A 19,396-nucleotide genomic window follows, 5' to 3' on the forward strand; every position below is an offset into this window, starting at 1 on the left:
CCACCACCCACCCCCTCCACTCCGCCTAATTGAACGACACCGTGGTCATGAACGTGCAACGTCCCCGAATGATTACTCCACGACCGCGCCTATCTCGATGACGTGCGAGACGTTTTCTCTCGCCGTCTCTCGCCAAAGACGTAAACGTTTCGCTAAAGCTGCGTTACGTCGTGAACAAATTAAACATTGAAATTTCACGGTACGATACGGTCTGACAGTGACCGATGATATCGCTTGGTGAAATTTACAATTTACATGGAAAACGCACGTATCGCGCGCTGCCACGCCGTGAATTGAGAAACTACTTAATCTCGAGAAACTCGGTCGGTAAGCAGAAAGCTCGTGGATCGCGCGAAAATATAGACGTACAAGGTTTATTAGTCGAAATAAGTAAATGGAAGCATGAAAAATAAATGTTATCAGTCTTTAATGGCTCTGGCGCTTAATGATATCCGATATTAATGTAATGTGACTGATTAAATATGCATATTTGACATAGATTTAAATATGTATATTTGAAATAATAGATTTAGTAACTAATAAAGATTCGTCAATTTTTCTTTCTCAATAAAATTTAATGCAAAACAATTGAGTGACTTACTCTTTCCTTTTTCCTTTTTTTGAAGCGAAAGTAAATATCGCTATTTGCTACGAGAACGACTACACAACTCAAAAGGCAAAGCATTTTCCAGAAAATGTATTTGTGAGGCACATAAAAATTTTGTAATACCTAATAATTTCAAAATGTAATTCTAAAGTATAACTGATGTTAGAGAAATGAAAATTTGTTCTTTCTTTTTTCTTTATATTTTCGTTCTTTTCTGTAAGCAACTTTAAAATGACATTTTTTTAGTTGTATCGTAGGAAATGAGAGATTTATAGAATATTAACGAACACACTCAACAAACTGAAAGATCCAATACTTTAACATTCAAATTATTTATTCTAACAAAATATAAAAGATATTCTAACAAATTCCAACACAAAATTTATTTTGAATTATTTTAACAAAATATAAAAGATAATTCCAACAAATTTTAACAAAGTATATAAAAGATATAAAAATTATCTTTCATTTTTATTTATTTCAATAAGCATCGCCTGTCTTTTAAGGCTATTTTATTATTTAACATCCTATAACTCTATATGTCATTAGTAAATAAATCCGTGCAAATAACGTGCACACTGCGGAACGGAACTCAAGCGGAAGTAAAGAGACTATATTCGCCGACCTAATAACATTCGCCTTTTTTATCAGCGCATGGTCAGCCACGTGGTGGAACTATTCCACGTTTAATCGTAGAGATCGCAAAGTTTTACCCGATACATCCTCACTCATTACAATTCTTTAATCCCTTTAATTTTTTTTAAAGAGATCCTAAGATAAGACTGTGAAGCTCGGATTTCTTTCTTTGTAAAGAATCCAAATTTTTTTGTAAAAATAGAGGAATTGCAATGGAAACGTGCATTCCTGATTTGACTCAGCCGGCAGCACAGCTGTTGAACAGTCACATGCGTGTTTCATGACTTTAATAACGAACTATGTCGGTGCGTTGCCAATCATACAATCGTAATTCCCGAGAGAAAGTTAGCCCGTTCCTCCCCATCTTCACGAAGAACAAAACTTTCCATACCGTTCAATTTGGTTGAAAAATTTACGAGAAACAACGTGAACACTTCCTAAAGAATAAAAGCCAGTGGCTCTTACGCTTCTTTTATCTAATATAATTTGATTTATTTATGAAAATCTTTTGTAATTTAAACTTTCAAAAGAATTTTTCCATTTTAAGCAAATTCTTTATTTAATTTTACACAGAGATAATACGATCGAGAGAAAGATTTATATAAATAACTTCAGGAAGTAGAAAAAAGGAAAAGAACAGGCAAGGTTTCTGGCCGATTTCTATATTTATATTAAGTTTCTGCATAAAGAACCGGATGTTCTAAGAATTGTCAGGGCTTCAGTTTAGGTAAACCATTTCAGTATTCGGTATTTGAACACAAAGAGAAGTTCCATTTTTGAAATAAGTCATTAGTCATCATGTTTGACTTGAAAAATTAACAAAACTCGATTTTATATTTTGTACGAAAGAAATTCTTGGACTTACAAACAATGAAATCTATAAAAGATGAATTGCTTCTTCTTGAAAGCACTGCTATAAGCTGTAAATATATAAATATATAAAAGATCATAAAAATGCAGTCCCGGAGAGTTCAAATATTTTCGGCATTAAACTTTTTCTTTTCAATGTGGAGAGACAAGATAAACCGTGCAACAAGTACAGCTAAAAGAACAGGCCTAAAGCCTTGTAAAGGTATAAATAAAATTCTATTTTGAAATACCGACTGGATTGTAAATCGTCTAAAGCGAGCTTTAACTAACACCAACTCGCGCGGATACGCGACGAAATTAAAAAATTATCCAGTCGCGTATAAAAGTGCACTTTCTACCAGGAACTGTTTAGAAGCTGGTTCAGCGGAATGGCCGGTACACTTCGCACACGTGCTAAATGTCACAATGTTAGAGCGTGCGATTTAACCCGCCAGCAGCTGCGACTTGCTTCAAACTATTTTATTACACATACAACGCAGTCGTGCGTAATTCGCATTCGAATCAAATGACATATAAAATAAGCGAGTAACGTTCGTTGAAGATGATGTACTTATACACTGAGAAAAACGTCTATTTGAAAACGAAAAAAAAATACTAATAATAATAAGATTTTTATTAGATCAAAATTCCATTTTTATCAACTAGAATTTTAGTATATTTAACCAGAAATGATTCTGATTCGTCCATTTTCAATTCTAAAATTCTATTTAAAGAGGTTCTCGCGCTACTTCCTAGTCGGTAGGCAGTTTATTCATAATAATATGTAAAACAATTAAAATAATAGAATAAAAAGATTACTAACAATGTCTTATGCCTTTATACATAATTATTGTTCATTTTATATGTTACTAAATATTTTCCAAATGAAAGTTGTAAGATGCTCATTTGATGTATTCTAGCTTTTTTTTCATTGAAAAATATAAATTTCTTGATAACTGTACGGTCAGTTTAAATGAAACTTTACGAGAACAAATTTAAGTGTTCTATAAATTTAGAATTAAATATCTTCAAAATGATATGGCAAAAGTCAACGAAATTTTTTCCTAGATATTATTGATATTATTAACTTGTGTATTACATGTATATTATAAACTTGTCTTATTTCATCAAACGCGAGAGCCTCCTTAATTCAACCAGATACTTTTCTCTGTGTACATACATGAAGATAAATCGCGTGATAAGCAGCGTCAATTAGAAAAATCCAAAAAAAAAAAAAAAAAACGTTTCTTTTTTTTTTTCAGGTATAATAAAAAAACGCAACTTTGACGATTTTGAGAGAAAGGTTTTATACGAATAACCATAATTTGGTTTTCATATGGAAATTATAAAAACTTTCTCATTTTTTAAAATTTAAATATTGTAACGTCCCGATAAAAATTTGATTAAAATAACCACTGAGAGAAATGTTTTATATGAATAACCATAATTTAGTTCATACAATGAATTACAAAAATACTTATTTTTAATTTAAAAGTTGTATTGCAATCAAAAATTCGTTGAAATAAGCAAATTTTGATTGGAATAACCCAATTTTTTAATTAAACAATAAGAAAGTTTTCGTACCCGTCAATTCACACGTCAATCAAATTATGGTTATTCAAACAAAACATTTCTGTCTGCGTGTAGATGGTGGTAAGTAGGAAGCCGCGGAAGATTCCGCAGACAGAGAAACAATCGCAAAATCGGCAAAAACTGAAGATAACGAAGACGAACGTCACGTGATCTAGATAATCCGACGATCGGTACGACGTAACGTAACCGTAAAATGATCGGTCGGCGTAGAGGGAGAGCGAATGAAGTACGGTTAGTTTCTCCCCGGATGTTCGGTGGCCTCTTTCTCGAGCGAGCGGCCTTGCCAGGAATGCGCATTTTCTGCCGGTTCTCCGTCTATCCCGGCTTCGATTCGAATCTATATGCGCCGATGGCCACCTTTCACCCGCCGTCGCGTCGTCCGCGAGTACCGAGCCTCATTATTCGAAACCGAACGACTTCAAAGTCGGTCGCTTTACGTCACCAGGAAATCCAAATATCGCCAAGTGCGAAAGATATCCGTTAAATCGCCTAAAGATAGTTGAAGTGACTGCATAATCGAACGCAGGTCGATGAACGACCACGAGGGTAAATATTTCGCTTTTATTTTAGGTCTTTCATCTACCTGCGCGATTGCCGAACATCAGGCATCCGGATGTGTGCAGATTGTCTCTTTTCTTATTTTTACTGTATTACTTTTCTTATTCTAGTTCGTATATCTTTCTTTTTCTTTTTTACATATTTTCTTACACACAATTATAGTTACAAATACGAAAAATTTTTCTCTCAGTATAGAGTTTGTCCTAGAATAGTAATAAACGCTTGTATTTATCTTTGAAAAACAAAAACGTTAAAAATTACAATGTATGTTATATGAATTATAAAATGTTAAATAATAAAACGAGAATTATGAAATATAAACGAATAATAACGAACTGCACTTACACAGATTCGTACACTCCAAAATTCAAGCAATTAATTATTAAAATTCAGTACATTTTTCTCTTAATTATATTAATGTTAATATTAATACTCCAATATAATGCATTGAGAGAAAAAAAAATATAAATACTAAACAGGAAAATATAGTTAAGTGAAATAAATGTATTCTTGTAGTTTGTAAATAAAGTAAATATAAATTTACTTTTTAGTAAATATTTAACTAACACTCTATTCAAACAAATATAAGTGAAAATTATAAACACCGCTTGGTATTAAATTCACCTCAGCTATTTTTTCACATATCTGAAATATTATCTCTAAGGAGAGTTAACTTATACCTGAGAGAACAAAAGAATGATGTGTCTTGCTGTGCCGTTTCTTGCCTGAAAAGATCATAATGTTCAAAACTAAAACATCTGTCTAACTTGGAATTTCATCCGAAAGACGGAGATTTCAATTAAGTTTACTTTCGCATATGCTTCGTCTCAAAAACGTGTAACGTCCTACCTTAACGGTTTAGAACGGTTTCCAATTTACCGTTAAGTGCATCAACCGACAATGGACAGAATGTTTGGCATGCACATCAGATGTCGGAATTAATCGATCTGACCGCTTATTACTTAGTCGACTATCTTACTCCAACGAATATCCATTCGCGAATCGGAAAGAGAAAGGGTACCCCGTATCCAATACGAATACAATATAAGCTAGCTGTTGTATTCGAGTTTGTTTGGTATATCTCTACAAAAAGTTTTATCTAATATTTTTCAACGCTACGAAGAGAGAGAGAGAGAGAGAGACAGAATCTAAAGCGACACGAATTTTAAACCATTAACGCGTTTACGATGAAAAAAAATATATGTATATCGTATTTCATCGATCGAATGTAAACGGAAAATATTCGGGCACGCGACGCTATAAATATTTGTAATAAACGAGATTGGATAACATCAACTAAAAAGCGCCGCAATGACCGGAAGGTTTAAAATTTCTCTGTACACCGGGGGCATACCGTTTCAGAATTATTTCCCCATTTTAATTAAACGGAGAAATTTTCGCGTTTTATCGCATTCCTTGTTTACAAATCAATTTCAATTAATATCGAGCTATAAAATTGCAACTTGCCGGCTTTTCCCGATCGCCGTAGTTTTCCCGATTCGACTCTTGACTCGCACGCGCGTTACGCAATTTTATTCGTATTGCCCTTTGCAGCGGATTTCTTACTCAACGAGACGCGGCTCGAAACGCGAGACCTTGACGAGTTCGGTAAACACGCTGGACGTCTACGGACCATCGCGTCGCGTCACGTCGCGTCGCGTCGCGTCGCATCTTTCTCGTAAAAACAAACGTGCCAATGGTCAAAGTTCCTGGAAAGCTTTTCGGTTCCCACCCCTCCTGCACGATCCGGTAGATTGAAGCAATGTGATTATTCTTATCTAGCAAATAGAAAGGAGATAAGACGTCTCAAGTGTACTGGGATATATCGACAAAATATCAGTAGAAACGCTCGACTGAGAAAACCATAGCCGAGATACATTCACTATGAAAAAAAATATATATATTTGGTATTTGTAACCACAATTATAATTATGATTATTATCCTGCTATAATAATAATAACTATGTGTATATAGTTCTAGCAACAAATGTATATAGTTGGCGATTTAAAATGACTATAATTGTAGTTATTATAAAATAATTGAAACTATTAATGATAAAAATGAAACGACCATAAAAAAATATGTTGTCCCAAATTATAATTGTAAAATTATAAATACTTAAATGATTTTTGTGGTAATATCAACTAGAACTATATACATAGTTACTGTTATTATTATACCAGTAATAATCATAATTATAGTAATATATATAATTGTGGTTATACAAATACCAAACATTTTTCTCTCAGGATTCCAAGTAGTTACGAAATGCTATTTCATTTTATCGAAACACAAAGAATATAGGAATGCAGGCCTGTGGAGATTAGGGATAAAGAAGAGGAAGAAGCGATAAAGGTCCTTCATTTCGAACAAATAGTATCAGTTTCTATTCATATAGATTAACTTTTATCTCGGTTCAACCTTTTATCTTTTTCTTGATCTAATAAAAATGAGAGAAAGATGAGTGATACCTATTTCAATGTAACCTGATTAACTTTAATATCGATTCAACTTGCTGTTTATCTGTTTTACTTCTTCGAACTTAAAAAAAGATGAAGGACTAGTTAAATCAACATTAAAATTGCTAGAAACGGGTATAAGAGAAAAACGTACATTGATGCCCACTTCCATCAATGTTAAGATTAACTTTAATATCGATTCAATTTACTCTTCGTTCTTTTTATCATTCTTAGACGAGGTTCCGCCAATGTAAGATTAACTTTAATCTCGGTTTAACAACTATTTATTTTTTTCTAACGCATGTTTCTAACAGTGTAGATTAACTTATCTTGGTTCAACTTACTCTTCACCTTTTTCTAATTCCTAGAACTGAAAAAAGATGAAAAGTTAGATTAAAGAGAGATTAAAATTAAACTTAAAAAAAAAAAAAAGAATAAATTGAGCCAAGACTATAATTAATTTTATATTGACGGGTCTCAAAACTAGAAAGAAAGTAAACAGAGATTAAAGTTAATCTACATCGGTGGAAAGATATCAAGATACGAGATATCAAAGAGAAAAATCGAAAGAAACAGAGCTATCAAATCGAAGTGACACGTGTTTACCAGCGAATTGAGTAAGTACTTGCCATTCGGTAAACATCAGGCAGGTCAACGACGACGTTGTCACGTGGCTATGACACCAGACGCCACTCGACGCGACATCTTCAGAAGGTTCGAGCAACACGTAAATTTGCGTAATATTTCCATCCGCTAATAATATTACGTGTCGATAATGACACAAAAATTGAAGGAAACCGCGGGAGAGAGAGGGGCCAAAGTTGCGCCGCGCGGAAAAGTTTATGAGAAGCATTGGATAAGAAACGGCAAGGAAACACGTGCATGATAAACTCACCTATCAACGTGGACATTTCCGCCGTGGTCCCTCGTCTCGTGATCGTCGCACAGTGATCGTCGGCGGCCAGTTTACACTGGCGATAGGTATCGTGGTGACCGTATCACGTCGAGCACATGTTTCTTTACTATCCTTCTTTTTTTTTTTCTTTCTTTTTCTTTTCTATCGACTCGACCGTCTATCGGCGATATCGCCCGCCCCTTCGTTGGTAAACGGTGACAACACGCGTGGTCGCATGGACGGCAATCTTTATCGGGTGTGTCAGGTGCGAAACGTTAGAGCGTAGATTCGCGAGTGTTATCCCGATTTCGATATCGTTACCAGACGCTTAGGAACTCGCTTCGGGGAAATTATATAATCCCCGCCGTAGAACGGAGCGGAGATTCTCTTCACCTCTCTCTTTTTCTCTCCCTCTCTATCTATCTCTCTTTCTCCCAGAAACGACGTTTTCAGGCGCGTTAGTAGCGATCCCGAGCGGAACCCGGTCGCTGTTATTGCGCTATACGCGCTTACGCCGAAAGTCCGGCAATCACTCGTGGGGTCCTCGTTAACGGAGGTGAGGAAAAAGAAAAGAAAAGAAAAAAAAATAAGAAAAAATAGAAGAGAAAACAGAGAGGAGCGCGGATCGAATCTTACATGTACGTTCCCAAGCGACACTCTCGACCGGAGCCCCTCGGCGAAAAAACGGGACACTCACTTCACCGAAGAATCGTAACGCGCGGTCCGTGTCCGCGACCATATGCTCGCGGCTCCGGAGGAGGTTGCGAACGCGGAACGTGAGAGCGCGGCGCTGTGTATTGCCACATGTACCGAATCCCGAAGTCGCACGAAGCGACCGCTCGGCCGGCTCCGCGAGACTCCGCGAGACTCCGCGAGACTCCGCGTGACTTCGCGCCCCGCTTCGTGCGCGACTTCGCTCCTCGCGTGGCCTTCCTCTCCGTCTCCCTCTTTCTAACCTCTTATTCTTACCGTTGACTCGCTCCTCCGTCCCTCCGTGCACGACCACGCACACGACACGCACGCGTGAATTATAAAAAAGTTTTTCGAAAAACAAAAATATCTCTCTTTCGACAGCAGTTTTCACGCGACGAACGGTCGATAAAATTGTCTTATTGCTACAATCATGTCGAATTATCGTAGATAGATTGAGTCAGAGGCGAGAAATCGTGTGATGTCTTATTTTCTTAATGTATTGTAATATGTTATGGATATATGAAATAAATTATTTTGGATGTTATAACGTAAATTAGTAAAATACACCGGTCGTCTTTTACTACATAAAAAAAAAAAATACGCAAATCTGTACGCAAATAATAATTAATTGCTTCAAGTATTTTGAAAGTTTTTATATCGGCAAACCTATTACAAGTTCATCGCAAACATCAAATTTATTCAAAATACATTCTGAATTATAATAAGCTCTCGATTTTTTACTTCAAACAATCAAGATTATTAAATCAAAACAAATTCGATTTGCTTTTTCGATCAATTTTATAATATTCTTCTAAAGAGAATAAATCCTTGTTTTGAATACATAAATAATGTTTTAAAATTTGTAATAAATATGTTGTAAGATAAGAAATTAACATGTATTTTAATCATTAATCTTTATGCATTAACAATTGTTATTTTGAGATGTATAAAAATAATAAAAATTCAACGTTAAATTATAAATTTTCAGAATTAAATCAACAACTGTGAATAAGTTTTTAAATGATTAAAATGCACAGACAGCGATTTTGTAACGTTATGAATAAAGATTTTATTCTTTATCTCAATATATCATTTTTTACTTGAGTGTAGCCGCATTATAATGATAATTTCCGGTTTCCATGATAAAAAATTAAAAAAAATATAGAAAGATGTATCTTTTATAACATACAAGTATTAATTTTTTATATTGCTAGTTCCATAATTTTATCTTTGCAGCTAAAACACGACATGGATTAGTAGACTTTAAATTAATTGTTGTAAGAATTCGTTTTCGCTGAAAATTTAAGATAATTCATTTGTATATATTTATACCGACTTATATTGTCAAATAGTAACGAGAAAGATTAATTTATCGAACGTATAGTGCGAAAAGAAACTTTAGATAATCTCTGGGCTTCTCAATATGGCTACAGCGAAAGCCTCAGAAGCGGGATTGTACTTATGAAATCCATTTAAAGATACATTATCGTTTTAAATCTCATTTGAATTAAATATGCATTTGTAATTGCACCGAGTGTTGAAAGTGACAACATGCAATCTTTGTTCTTGCAATCAAGATGGTAATATATGTTGTCTTTTTCATACATTAGAATTAAAAGTACATCATTTTATCGTATCGCATTTATATCGTATCTGTACGAATTATCATATATTATCGTTCGTTAAATGACTGAGACAGATCTAAAGATAAGCTTAATGACAGCAATATTTCTATATAGCAAACTTTTACACACAGTGGAAATTTTCAGTCATTTCAAGTAATGAATCAGGAAGCTTAGCGGAGCGTGTGTAGAAAACGCCTAAAGTAATATAATAATTAAGATACTACACATTCCATTCTTTGGAGAGTAATATTATATAAAAAGAATGAATTCGTTCGAACATTTTTTACTTAATATTACGTACGAAAACAATATATTTTATTACAAATACCACGCGGCATAACTTTCTTCACTTCCATGTAAAATTATTCCCAGAAAAGAGGATGTATACAATTTTCTTATCAGTTTATGCGATATTTCTCAGCTATTTGCGTTTTAATATGCATTTTTGCTTGAGTAGATTTGATAATGTTATACTGAAAAAATTTTTTTGGCTGAAAATGAACGTATTAGAATTTTCTAGTTAAATTTATTGGATGAATTCCATTTGAGATAATCAAAATTTTGATACAATATTTCTGGTAAAATCTGCTTGAAATCTTATTTTTATCAGAACAATTCGATCAGAGAATTCCAGTTATCTCAAGCTAGAATTCTAGATTTAAGTAGAAAATTTTTTCTCTCTCTCTGATTCATCCATTTTCCACCAGAATTACCTACTATTTAATTCAATCAGAGCATTTATTCACGGTGCACTTCTTATTTTTCCGAGATCGGGCAACGGATCGTCGATTGCCATCGGAGACGGTTACGTCGCGATTCGCACGCAGGAAGCTCCTCTGTCTCCTACCTCCGCTTTTAATAGGCGCGATTCAACAGTTTGCTGCACGTCGTGCCGGCCAATCGTGGTCACCACCTCGTCCTCCTCCCCACGCATGCTTATCACCGTCCTCTTTGCCATTTATTCCGGCGCGGTGAAAAAGCCGCGTCCTTGTTTCGCCAAGAGCTTGCTAGCTTGCGAGGGAAGAGAGGACGAGGTAGCACGCGGAAGGAAAAAGCAGACGGGAGACGCTATGCCCCGATACGTAATCGTCGAAATGGGGAGAACGAACGAGCGTGCCGAGATAAGAACGGCCCGATCGTACCGATAAAACGTTATACGACGGCGAGCGGTGATTTGCGTTGGCTAGAGAGCCGAGACGAAAGTGAAAGCACGCGTGCGAGCCCGAATCTAGTATCGAGACTTCAACGCTTCCTTTGGATCTCCAGAGAAACAAAAAGATATTCTCGCGATCCCGTAGATCAAATGATATATCTCGTTTTCATGAAAACCGACGATTACAATCATATAATTATGCTACACTGAGAAAAATGATTTGGTCGAAAATTGAATAAGCCAGAAGGTTTTTTATTAAATCTATCGGAATTCTAAATGAGATAACCGGAATTTTGATTGATTTAATAAGAGCCTTCTGATTTGTCAATTTTCAACCAAATCATTTTTCTCAATGTAAAATATAATAACCGAAAAATATACATTGAGCAAAATGTCTAGTTGGATCAACTCGGGAAACAAAAAGATATGTGCGATTTCACAATCAAGTGATATTTCTCGAATTATTGTTAATATTTATAAGGTTGGTATTAACTGTAATTATGTGCATATTAAAAAAAATATACATTCAGAACACCGAGAGAAATGTTTGGTATGAGCAACCGTAATTTTATTTATACGTGAATAATCAAAATTTTAATTTATAAATTGTTGTTTTAATTAAAATTTGGTTAGAATAACAAAATTTCAATCAAAACAACACAATTTAATTAAATTAAAATCAAATTGTGATAATTCACCGATTAACAAATCAAAATTATGGCTGTTCAAACCAAATATTTTTCTCAATGAAAAATGTCTAATTGGATTAATCCGAAAAATAAAAAGACATTCACGATCCCGTTATTGAAAATTGGCATTATTTGGATTACAAGTGACGTCATTGTGTGTGTGTGTGTGTGTGTGCGCGCCAACTGAAAAAATATACACTGAAAAGAACGTAATTAGATTAATTGGAATTCTGGTTGAAAATGGACGAATTCGAATTTTTTTGTTGAAAATTATAATTCTAGTTTAGAGATAACCATCAGAATTTCCAACTGATATAATCAGAATTTTCGTCCATTTTCAACCAGACATTTTTCTCAGTGTATACATTTGACGTTACATTTCAATTACATATGTAACACGTAGAGACAGTTGAAGAGTGTAAACAGAGACGGACAAATAAATGACATTTCCGAAGCATCCTGATAGCGACTATCGATAAACGTTAACTGTACTGATAATCATTACTCTGGATAACAAGTTGATGCTTCTATTATTGCTATTACTGTTAACTGCAAGAAACTAATGTAACGAGATTACGGAAGCCAGGAAAAGAGCAACTCGTCGTTCTACTTGCACGACCGAGTTGTCGAACTTGGCGTAGCCGACATCGCGGAGAACAGCGGTTTTGCTTTCACGTGGACACGCACACCTGTATATCGCATACCGCGATGGCGATGAGCGAGTTAAGCCTTAAACACAGTGAAAAGCACATGCAATAGAAATTGAGGAATAACAGATGTCAACATATCAAACGGTGTAATGTAGTATACATACACTATTTTTGATAAGTTGAAATCTCTTATTCCCCCTATTACTCTTTTCTTCATTGTGTTTAAGGCTTAATTCCGAAAACGCAATAGGAGTAGCAAGCTTTAAGCCCCAGACACAATGCGAAGGAATAACGATAGCGATAGAAACAACACGATTTCAACCTACCAGAAATCAGATACACTGGAATATACAGTTTCTGATAGGTTCAAATTGTGTTACTTCTATCGCTATCGCTTAAGATATTGGCTAATCACAGTCGAATGTGGGAAGAATAATCGACTGTAATTGATTGATTTCTTATGGTTTACAGCTTACTACACTCATTTGTGTTTCGGGACTCATTTAAGACTTTCTGCGATATGCCATAATCTGAGCTTTAAGTCTAAAGCCATAAAAAATGGATTAATCACAGTCGTATGTGAGAAGAATAGTCGACTATAATTGGTCGATTTCTTACAGCTTGAGACTTAAAGTTTAAATAACGGCCTATTGTAGAAAGCCATTAAAACCCGAGATTCAATTGAAAAGCATACACAATAGAAACAAGGAATAATTCTAATACGATTTCTGATAGATTGAATTTTGCATTTTAAAAAATATCGATATGGATTTAATATCATAGTGTCTATTGTATATAATTCTCACCGTGTTATATCCATTTTCACCAATATATAGATTAACTTTTCTCGGTTCAATTAATTCTTCATCTATTTCAAATTTTTACTATTAGCGATATTATAATTTTTAATATCCACCAACACAGTGAGAATTATATAAACACCGCGAGGTGTTAAATCTAAGAGGACCAACTCCTTAAGAAGAGAAAGGGAACATTTAAAAACAAATTCAATATCAATAAGATTTTAAATTTTAATAAATATTTTTCACAATTATTAATTAAACACATTATATTATTATATTTGTAAAAAATAATACTTAATGTATAACAATTATATGATGACAACAAAAATTACACCAAGTCACATTTTATTTGTTTAAATTGTACTTTTCTATTTATTGTATTTTATGAATATCTGGGATTTTAAATAAAAAAATCATGTTAGTCGAAAATTATATTTTACATTTATTATTTCATTAGTCACTTATTATTTCAGACTTAAAAGAAGGACAATTTATAATTCTGTCTTTGATTTTGAACAGGAGAAACAATTAAAACTTGAGACGGTCCCTCATAATTTGAGACAATCACTTTAGTTAAATAAACATATTTTTTTAAATGTGTTATTCTCTGTGTTATTCCTGCTGTCTGTGCTTTTCATCGTGTTTACAACTTTATATATTCATCATGTTTCTATCTCTTTCGTTCTCGCAGAAGTTATTATTCGAGTAGAAGCACGAAAGAAAGAAAAGCCTGACGGCGGACGATAAAAACAAAAACAAAAAAATCGACGCGAGATAGAAATTAAGCTCGGGGATTCAAAGACGTTAGTCGATCAAATCCAATTCTTTGTTCCAGGAATAACAAGCACAATAACATCATGAAAGATCAAACGGTACCGCGATCTAACTGAAATACGTCTTGCTTGTTTCAACTCAACTCTTTTCTTTTTTTCTCTCCACAAAAAAAAAAAATGAATGATGCAAGAAGTTCGGTTAAAAAGAACAGATCTAACATTCGTAATCGGACTCAAGAGAAGAGAAAAGAGAGAGAGAGAGAGAGAGAGAGAGAGAGAGAGAGGAAAAAAATAAACTATTTTTTTTTCTTTTGCGAATCGTTCCTTTAAACTTTCATTCTCCAGAGATCCGTTTTCCGTTGGCATACATACCCGCGTCGATTTTCAGCGCGGCTTACGAGAAAGGAAGTAACTTGCCGATTTGCGTATTTTGAAATTTTCATCATAATAATATATAAATAAAAACAGTACATCCACTTCTGGCCTCTCGTTTCACCCGGATATCGAACGAGCTTCCTTTACATAAAACAATCGAAAATACGTATTACAGGCATTTTTCGAAATTATTCCATTTTTCTAACAAAAACACAATAGAAATTTAAGGAATAATAATAATTGAACAATTCCGAATAAATTCGAAATACGTACGAATGAGATTCCGAGCATTGAACCGAGATGAGAATTACAAAGGTAGGCAAATTTACTACTAGGCGTCGATCGATGCAATTATAAATAGGTGTACTCCAGTACGTTTGCGTTTTCAATTTTCACCTCGTTCGAACGTACAGGATCGACCGTAGGAATCGTTTCGTAAAAAGAGAAATAAGAAGGACGTCGGTGCTCTCTTCTCGTGGCGTACGTGCCACATGTCGCCTGGTCGCCCTAACCTCAAATAACACTTTTTTTTTTCCCCCCCCGTGGAATCGCATGCGCGACGAGTAGGATCAGCGAGGATCGCCAGGCATCCTCGTGCATACCGTCGATTAATATCGAAATAATATGAAAATGTCTCACGTCCGACAAGGCAAATACGAATTACAAGTAAATCGTCTCTCTTGGACGAACACGGTTTTCTCGCAGAATCACTTCGAGAGAACTTACCGGCATTCAGGAAGCGAGTGTTGGTGGTAACGACAGCGCTGTAGGTCTGCGGGGAATGCACGACGGGCTGGTTCAGGATGATCTGATGCTGATGTTGCGGCGGATTGTGATGGGGCTGTTGCTGCTGCGGCTGATGATGTTGCTGCGGCTGCGAGTGGTGCTGCTGCGGGTGATGATGGTGGGACAGGTGGTGGTGCTTCCCCTTCGTCGGCATGCTCATCGCAATCGTGGACCTTCCTCGTGCGAACTGTCTTTAGAAACCTGGTACCTCACGCGAGTCGCACTCATAGGTACGTTATTTTATTCGCCCACGTACCGCTTCAGCTTCTACGCCGATTTGACTCGCCTGATTTTCAGGATCTTCACCGACCTTGGAAGATAAATGATTCCGCGATCGGGGAAACGATCACGCGTCCGGATCGTGCCACAGCAACGCGTTCGACAATGATCTCACAGAAACGATCGAGACGATCGGATCGAGCACGAGCGCGCGCGAGCGCGCTTCCGCACTCCCTCGAGTTCTCTATAGATAAATACGATTTCGCGCGTGCACAACAGGGAAAAAGAACCGCACGTTTGATTCTCTTACGTGTTCCCGTCGCGCACTTTTGTCCACCGTATATCGGGCGTTCGCGATGTATCCCGCCGCGCGACGATCGTTCGTTTTTCGCGGTAATCCAGCGATCTCCGCTCGATCGCCCGCACATCAAACAGTACCAGAGAGAGGAACGTTTCGTTTAAGCGCGATCTCTCTTCGCATAATCAACCGTTCACCGGCGAAATTAATGAGGAACGGAGCAACGTTTTATTGTATATACCAATGCGCGACCACGCCGTCACGAATCACGAGACCTCAGATTGTAGTCTGGTAATGCCGTTACCACGCGTACTCGATCCTTCACTCGATCCTACTGATACTGCCTGACTGCCTCAACTGCCTATCCGACGCGACATCGCGACTCGAGTCGAGTCGCAAACCAGACTTTACCAGACGCGACGTTTGTAATGACGTAGGGAAATGACCATGCTTCCGAACACTCGACGTTTCCGTCATCGACGCTGACCCTAGGAGATGGAATGTTAGTGAATGTTGGTGAATCTCGCCTCCCCTAGGGAATTTGTTATTTTCTTTTGTTGACCAAAGATCTAGGAGATCGATTCTAGGAATCGATTCTGTATCTTGAAACGAGGTCAAAATTACAAAAGTAATCGAATTTACTAGAATATTAATAATTTCATTGGTCAATACTTAATAAATTTGTTTGAAGATACAGAATCGATCCCCAGAATCGATTCCTAGGAATCGATTGCGTATCTCGAAATGAGATGAAAATTTAAAAAATGGACAAATTCACTAGATTATTCATAATTTAATTGGTTAATAACTAGTAAATTTGTTCACTTTTGTAATTATTATTTCATTTTAAGGCCGGTATTCATTGTCGATTCTTATTTTAAAACCGTTTTAAGTCGCTAATGCGGTCCTCTGATTGGTTTATAATATCTTAAGACTGTACTTAAAACAGTCTTAAATATAAGATCTGACTATAAATACCGGCCTATAACAATCGATTCCCTAAGCTCTGTTCGCGTTGCTTGCACTTTTGGCACTCAACAATTTCGCTTTTTCTCTTTTCAAGGCCAAATATATATCTCATTTTAAGTGCAAAAATATTTGAAGATTTTATGTAACGCGAACAGATCTTAGACAAAAAAAAACAATTCTGCAGAATACAAACACCAATAGGCACCTTTTTGCTACCAATGCAACTTTTGATTGGTTCACTAGTTTTATTAAATGTGAAATTCTGCCAAATTCTGCTTTCCTGCTTTAATGTAAGCTTTCTATCATACAATTTTTATATTCTGCGACTGCGAATTGTAAATAAATAGCGAATGAAGAAATTTTGTCTCTTTTTAACAGATTAATATTTTGCGATATATATATATATATTTATATGTGTATAACTAAAGAAGAGTCTAATAACCAAAGAATTTCATTTCGGCATTTTTTAATCTAATCCTAACCTATACATTATCTTTTCATCGTTACATACATTTTTTTTCCTTCCCCGTTCTACGTTTTCATCGCTCGACTGAATGATGTCGAAAATGAGTTCTCACGGAAAAGCAGAAACCGACAGACTCAGGAAGAATTTGGAAGATCAATTGGATCGGCTCGTGCAGCAGTTAGAAGATTTGGAAGATTGCAGGTTTCGTTTCGTTCTGATTCATTTCAAAAATTTTACATTTATATATATTTTTGTTTTCTTTATTATTTCGTTAACAGAGTTAGCGAAACTCTAGATGAAACAGATTATCAGGAATGTAAGGAAGATACCATGGAACAACTCCGTGAGTTTAACGAGAGCTTGCAAAGAATGATATCCGGGAATATGACTTTAGTCGATGAACTTGGAGCAATGCAATTGGTATATATCTTATATATTTTTCTTAACAAATTACAATCATGTAACACATTCTAGTATACGTTTATACTCGATTGTAAATTCTTAATAGGCAACTCAAGCAGCCATCAGTGCCGCCTTTCAAACACCAGCTGTGATAAGAATGTTTGGTAAGCGGGAACCTACTGGACTCAAGGAACGTCTCTCGCAAATCGATCGAGATGTAAAATTAGGAAAACTAAACAAAGAAGTCGCCGATCGCCAACGAGGAGAAATATTAAGTGCTTTGAGGCAACTTGGAGAAAAATTAGAACCATCTGAGTTACAGTTGTTGGAACGATTATCTTTAAATAATATAGATACCACCAGGTATGTGCAAATTACCGAAACAGCGGGAAAAAGTAAAATGGCTCTAGATGTAGTCGGCAAGGAAGTTAAAGCTACACAAGATACTTGAATTAATCATTAGTAATCGTTATAACAATGTTATGTTATTCTTAATTATTTTTTATCACTATTTTTTAAGTTTCGTTAAAGAACTTTTTTACCGAACAACTTGTATTCATACAATGTGTCTTAGATGTTAGATTTTTATTCTTTTTTTTTATTAATTCATGATTTAAAACAAAGTTTTGATGCTATTAACAAACGTTTGCAAATTGAAATGTATGTGGTAAACTGTACAATTAAATTACTTATAGATTTTGCTGTAATGTAGTAGAAATACGATATATTGATTGTTATTTGATGTAAAGAAATGATTCTGTATTATGGAGATTTTAAATATAAATAAGTAATCAAAAATATAGAAAATATAAGAAATATATACATAACTTTTAATATATAAATAATATATGCATAATTTTAAATATGAATTATTTTCTATTGTTTAAGTATTTACTGTGATCCAGCACAAATAGTTACATCCAATTAGATTTTATAATACACACCAGATACAACATATATAAAGGCATCTTGTATATGTTTACAAGAGATTGGTACATATGAATTATGAAATAAATATATTGATGTTTCAGTGTGACTTACCGTTTCCACATTTAAAGAAATCATTTCATTCTGATAAAATAAAGTAAGAATTGTAAAGAGATAACATCCCAAGACAAATATGATGAATAACTGTTAATTAATGACTGAAATAACAATATATATTTGTTCACATTATGACAGACGTATTTACGTTGCGGTCTGTTATTAATATACTGTATAAGGAACAAAAACTTATCTAGAAAAATAATAGATCAAAAAGATTAACAAATATATATATGTACCTTTCACGAATTATTTTCGCGCATATGATTATCATTATATCTTTTCTGAATCTGCGTAAATATATAAATATCAATAAGTATAAAACTATGTTTAAAAACTATTTTGTTATGTAGCTTGATACAAGTAAAAATAGTCTTTTAAGACTTGCGTGTACCTATAACAGTCCTTCCTAGAAAGGAAGTTTACGAAGGCATATCGAATTGGTGTCAAGAATATATTAACGTGCTTCTACTACTATTCTCTGATATGTGTGCATATATGCATACATATAGCCTATTCAGAAACAATTTTATTCTTTGAAGTCTTTGATTAATTTAAATCACATTTTATTTATCTTCTCAAAGTTTTGTCTCACAAAATTTTTTTAAATTTTCAAATTTTTTTGCTTGTAACACAAAACCTATTATCAGAACTGTTGGGAAAATAATAAGATAAACGGTATTCTCTGTTCAATATCAACTTGGGACATTGTATACACATGCATACACACACATTTACACATATATTATATACAACAAGGTATGAAAAAAGCGTTCAGATAAACAAGTAGAGAAAATTAATTCTTTTCGTACACTAAAAAGTGCTTGTACCTTTATATATATATATATATATA

At 34.8% G+C, this 19,396-nt stretch overlaps 2 protein-coding genes across 4 annotated transcripts in view; one reads left to right on the forward strand and one right to left on the reverse strand.

Annotated features, from left to right (window-relative positions):
- The window catches only part of LOC108749989 (eukaryotic translation initiation factor 4 gamma 3), a 60,504-nt gene extending 45,030 nt beyond the window's left edge, over positions 1-15,474 (reverse strand). The window contains exon 1 of one of the 2 annotated variants that reach the window (XM_018489127.1): positions 15,086-15,474. In XM_018489127.1, the coding sequence (XP_018344629.1) occupies positions 15,086-15,305 (220 nt within the window). In that variant the 5' untranslated portion in view covers positions 15,306-15,474. Of the gene's footprint in view, positions 1-7,598; positions 8,370-15,085 lie in introns of those variants that run through there. The other variant, XM_018489129.1, reaches the window with a different exon arrangement.
- Positions 15,475-17,059: 1,585 nt separating this feature from the next.
- LOC108749922 (protein LZIC-like) lies at positions 17,060-18,064 on the forward strand. 2 transcript variants are annotated; one of them, XM_018488956.1, is made up of 3 exons: positions 17,060-17,302; positions 17,386-17,517; positions 17,606-18,064. In XM_018488956.1, exons 1-3 carry the CDS (start codon positions 17,186-17,188, stop codon positions 17,948-17,950), a joined length of 594 nt encoding a protein of 197 aa, XP_018344458.1. In that variant the 5' UTR covers positions 17,060-17,185; the 3' UTR covers positions 17,951-18,064. The 2 variants fall into 2 exon arrangements, with proteins under 2 accessions (XP_018344458.1, XP_018344457.1); XM_018488955.1 differs by having other exon boundaries at positions 17,060-17,298; positions 17,376-17,517.
- Positions 18,065-19,396: the final 1,332 nt, after the last annotated feature.

Source organism: Trachymyrmex septentrionalis, unplaced genomic scaffold (genome assembly GCF_001594115.1).
Source record: "Trachymyrmex septentrionalis isolate Tsep2-gDNA-1 unplaced genomic scaffold, Tsep1.0 scaffold32, whole genome shotgun sequence".
Taxonomy (NCBI): Eukaryota; Metazoa; Arthropoda; class Insecta; order Hymenoptera; family Formicidae; genus Trachymyrmex; species Trachymyrmex septentrionalis.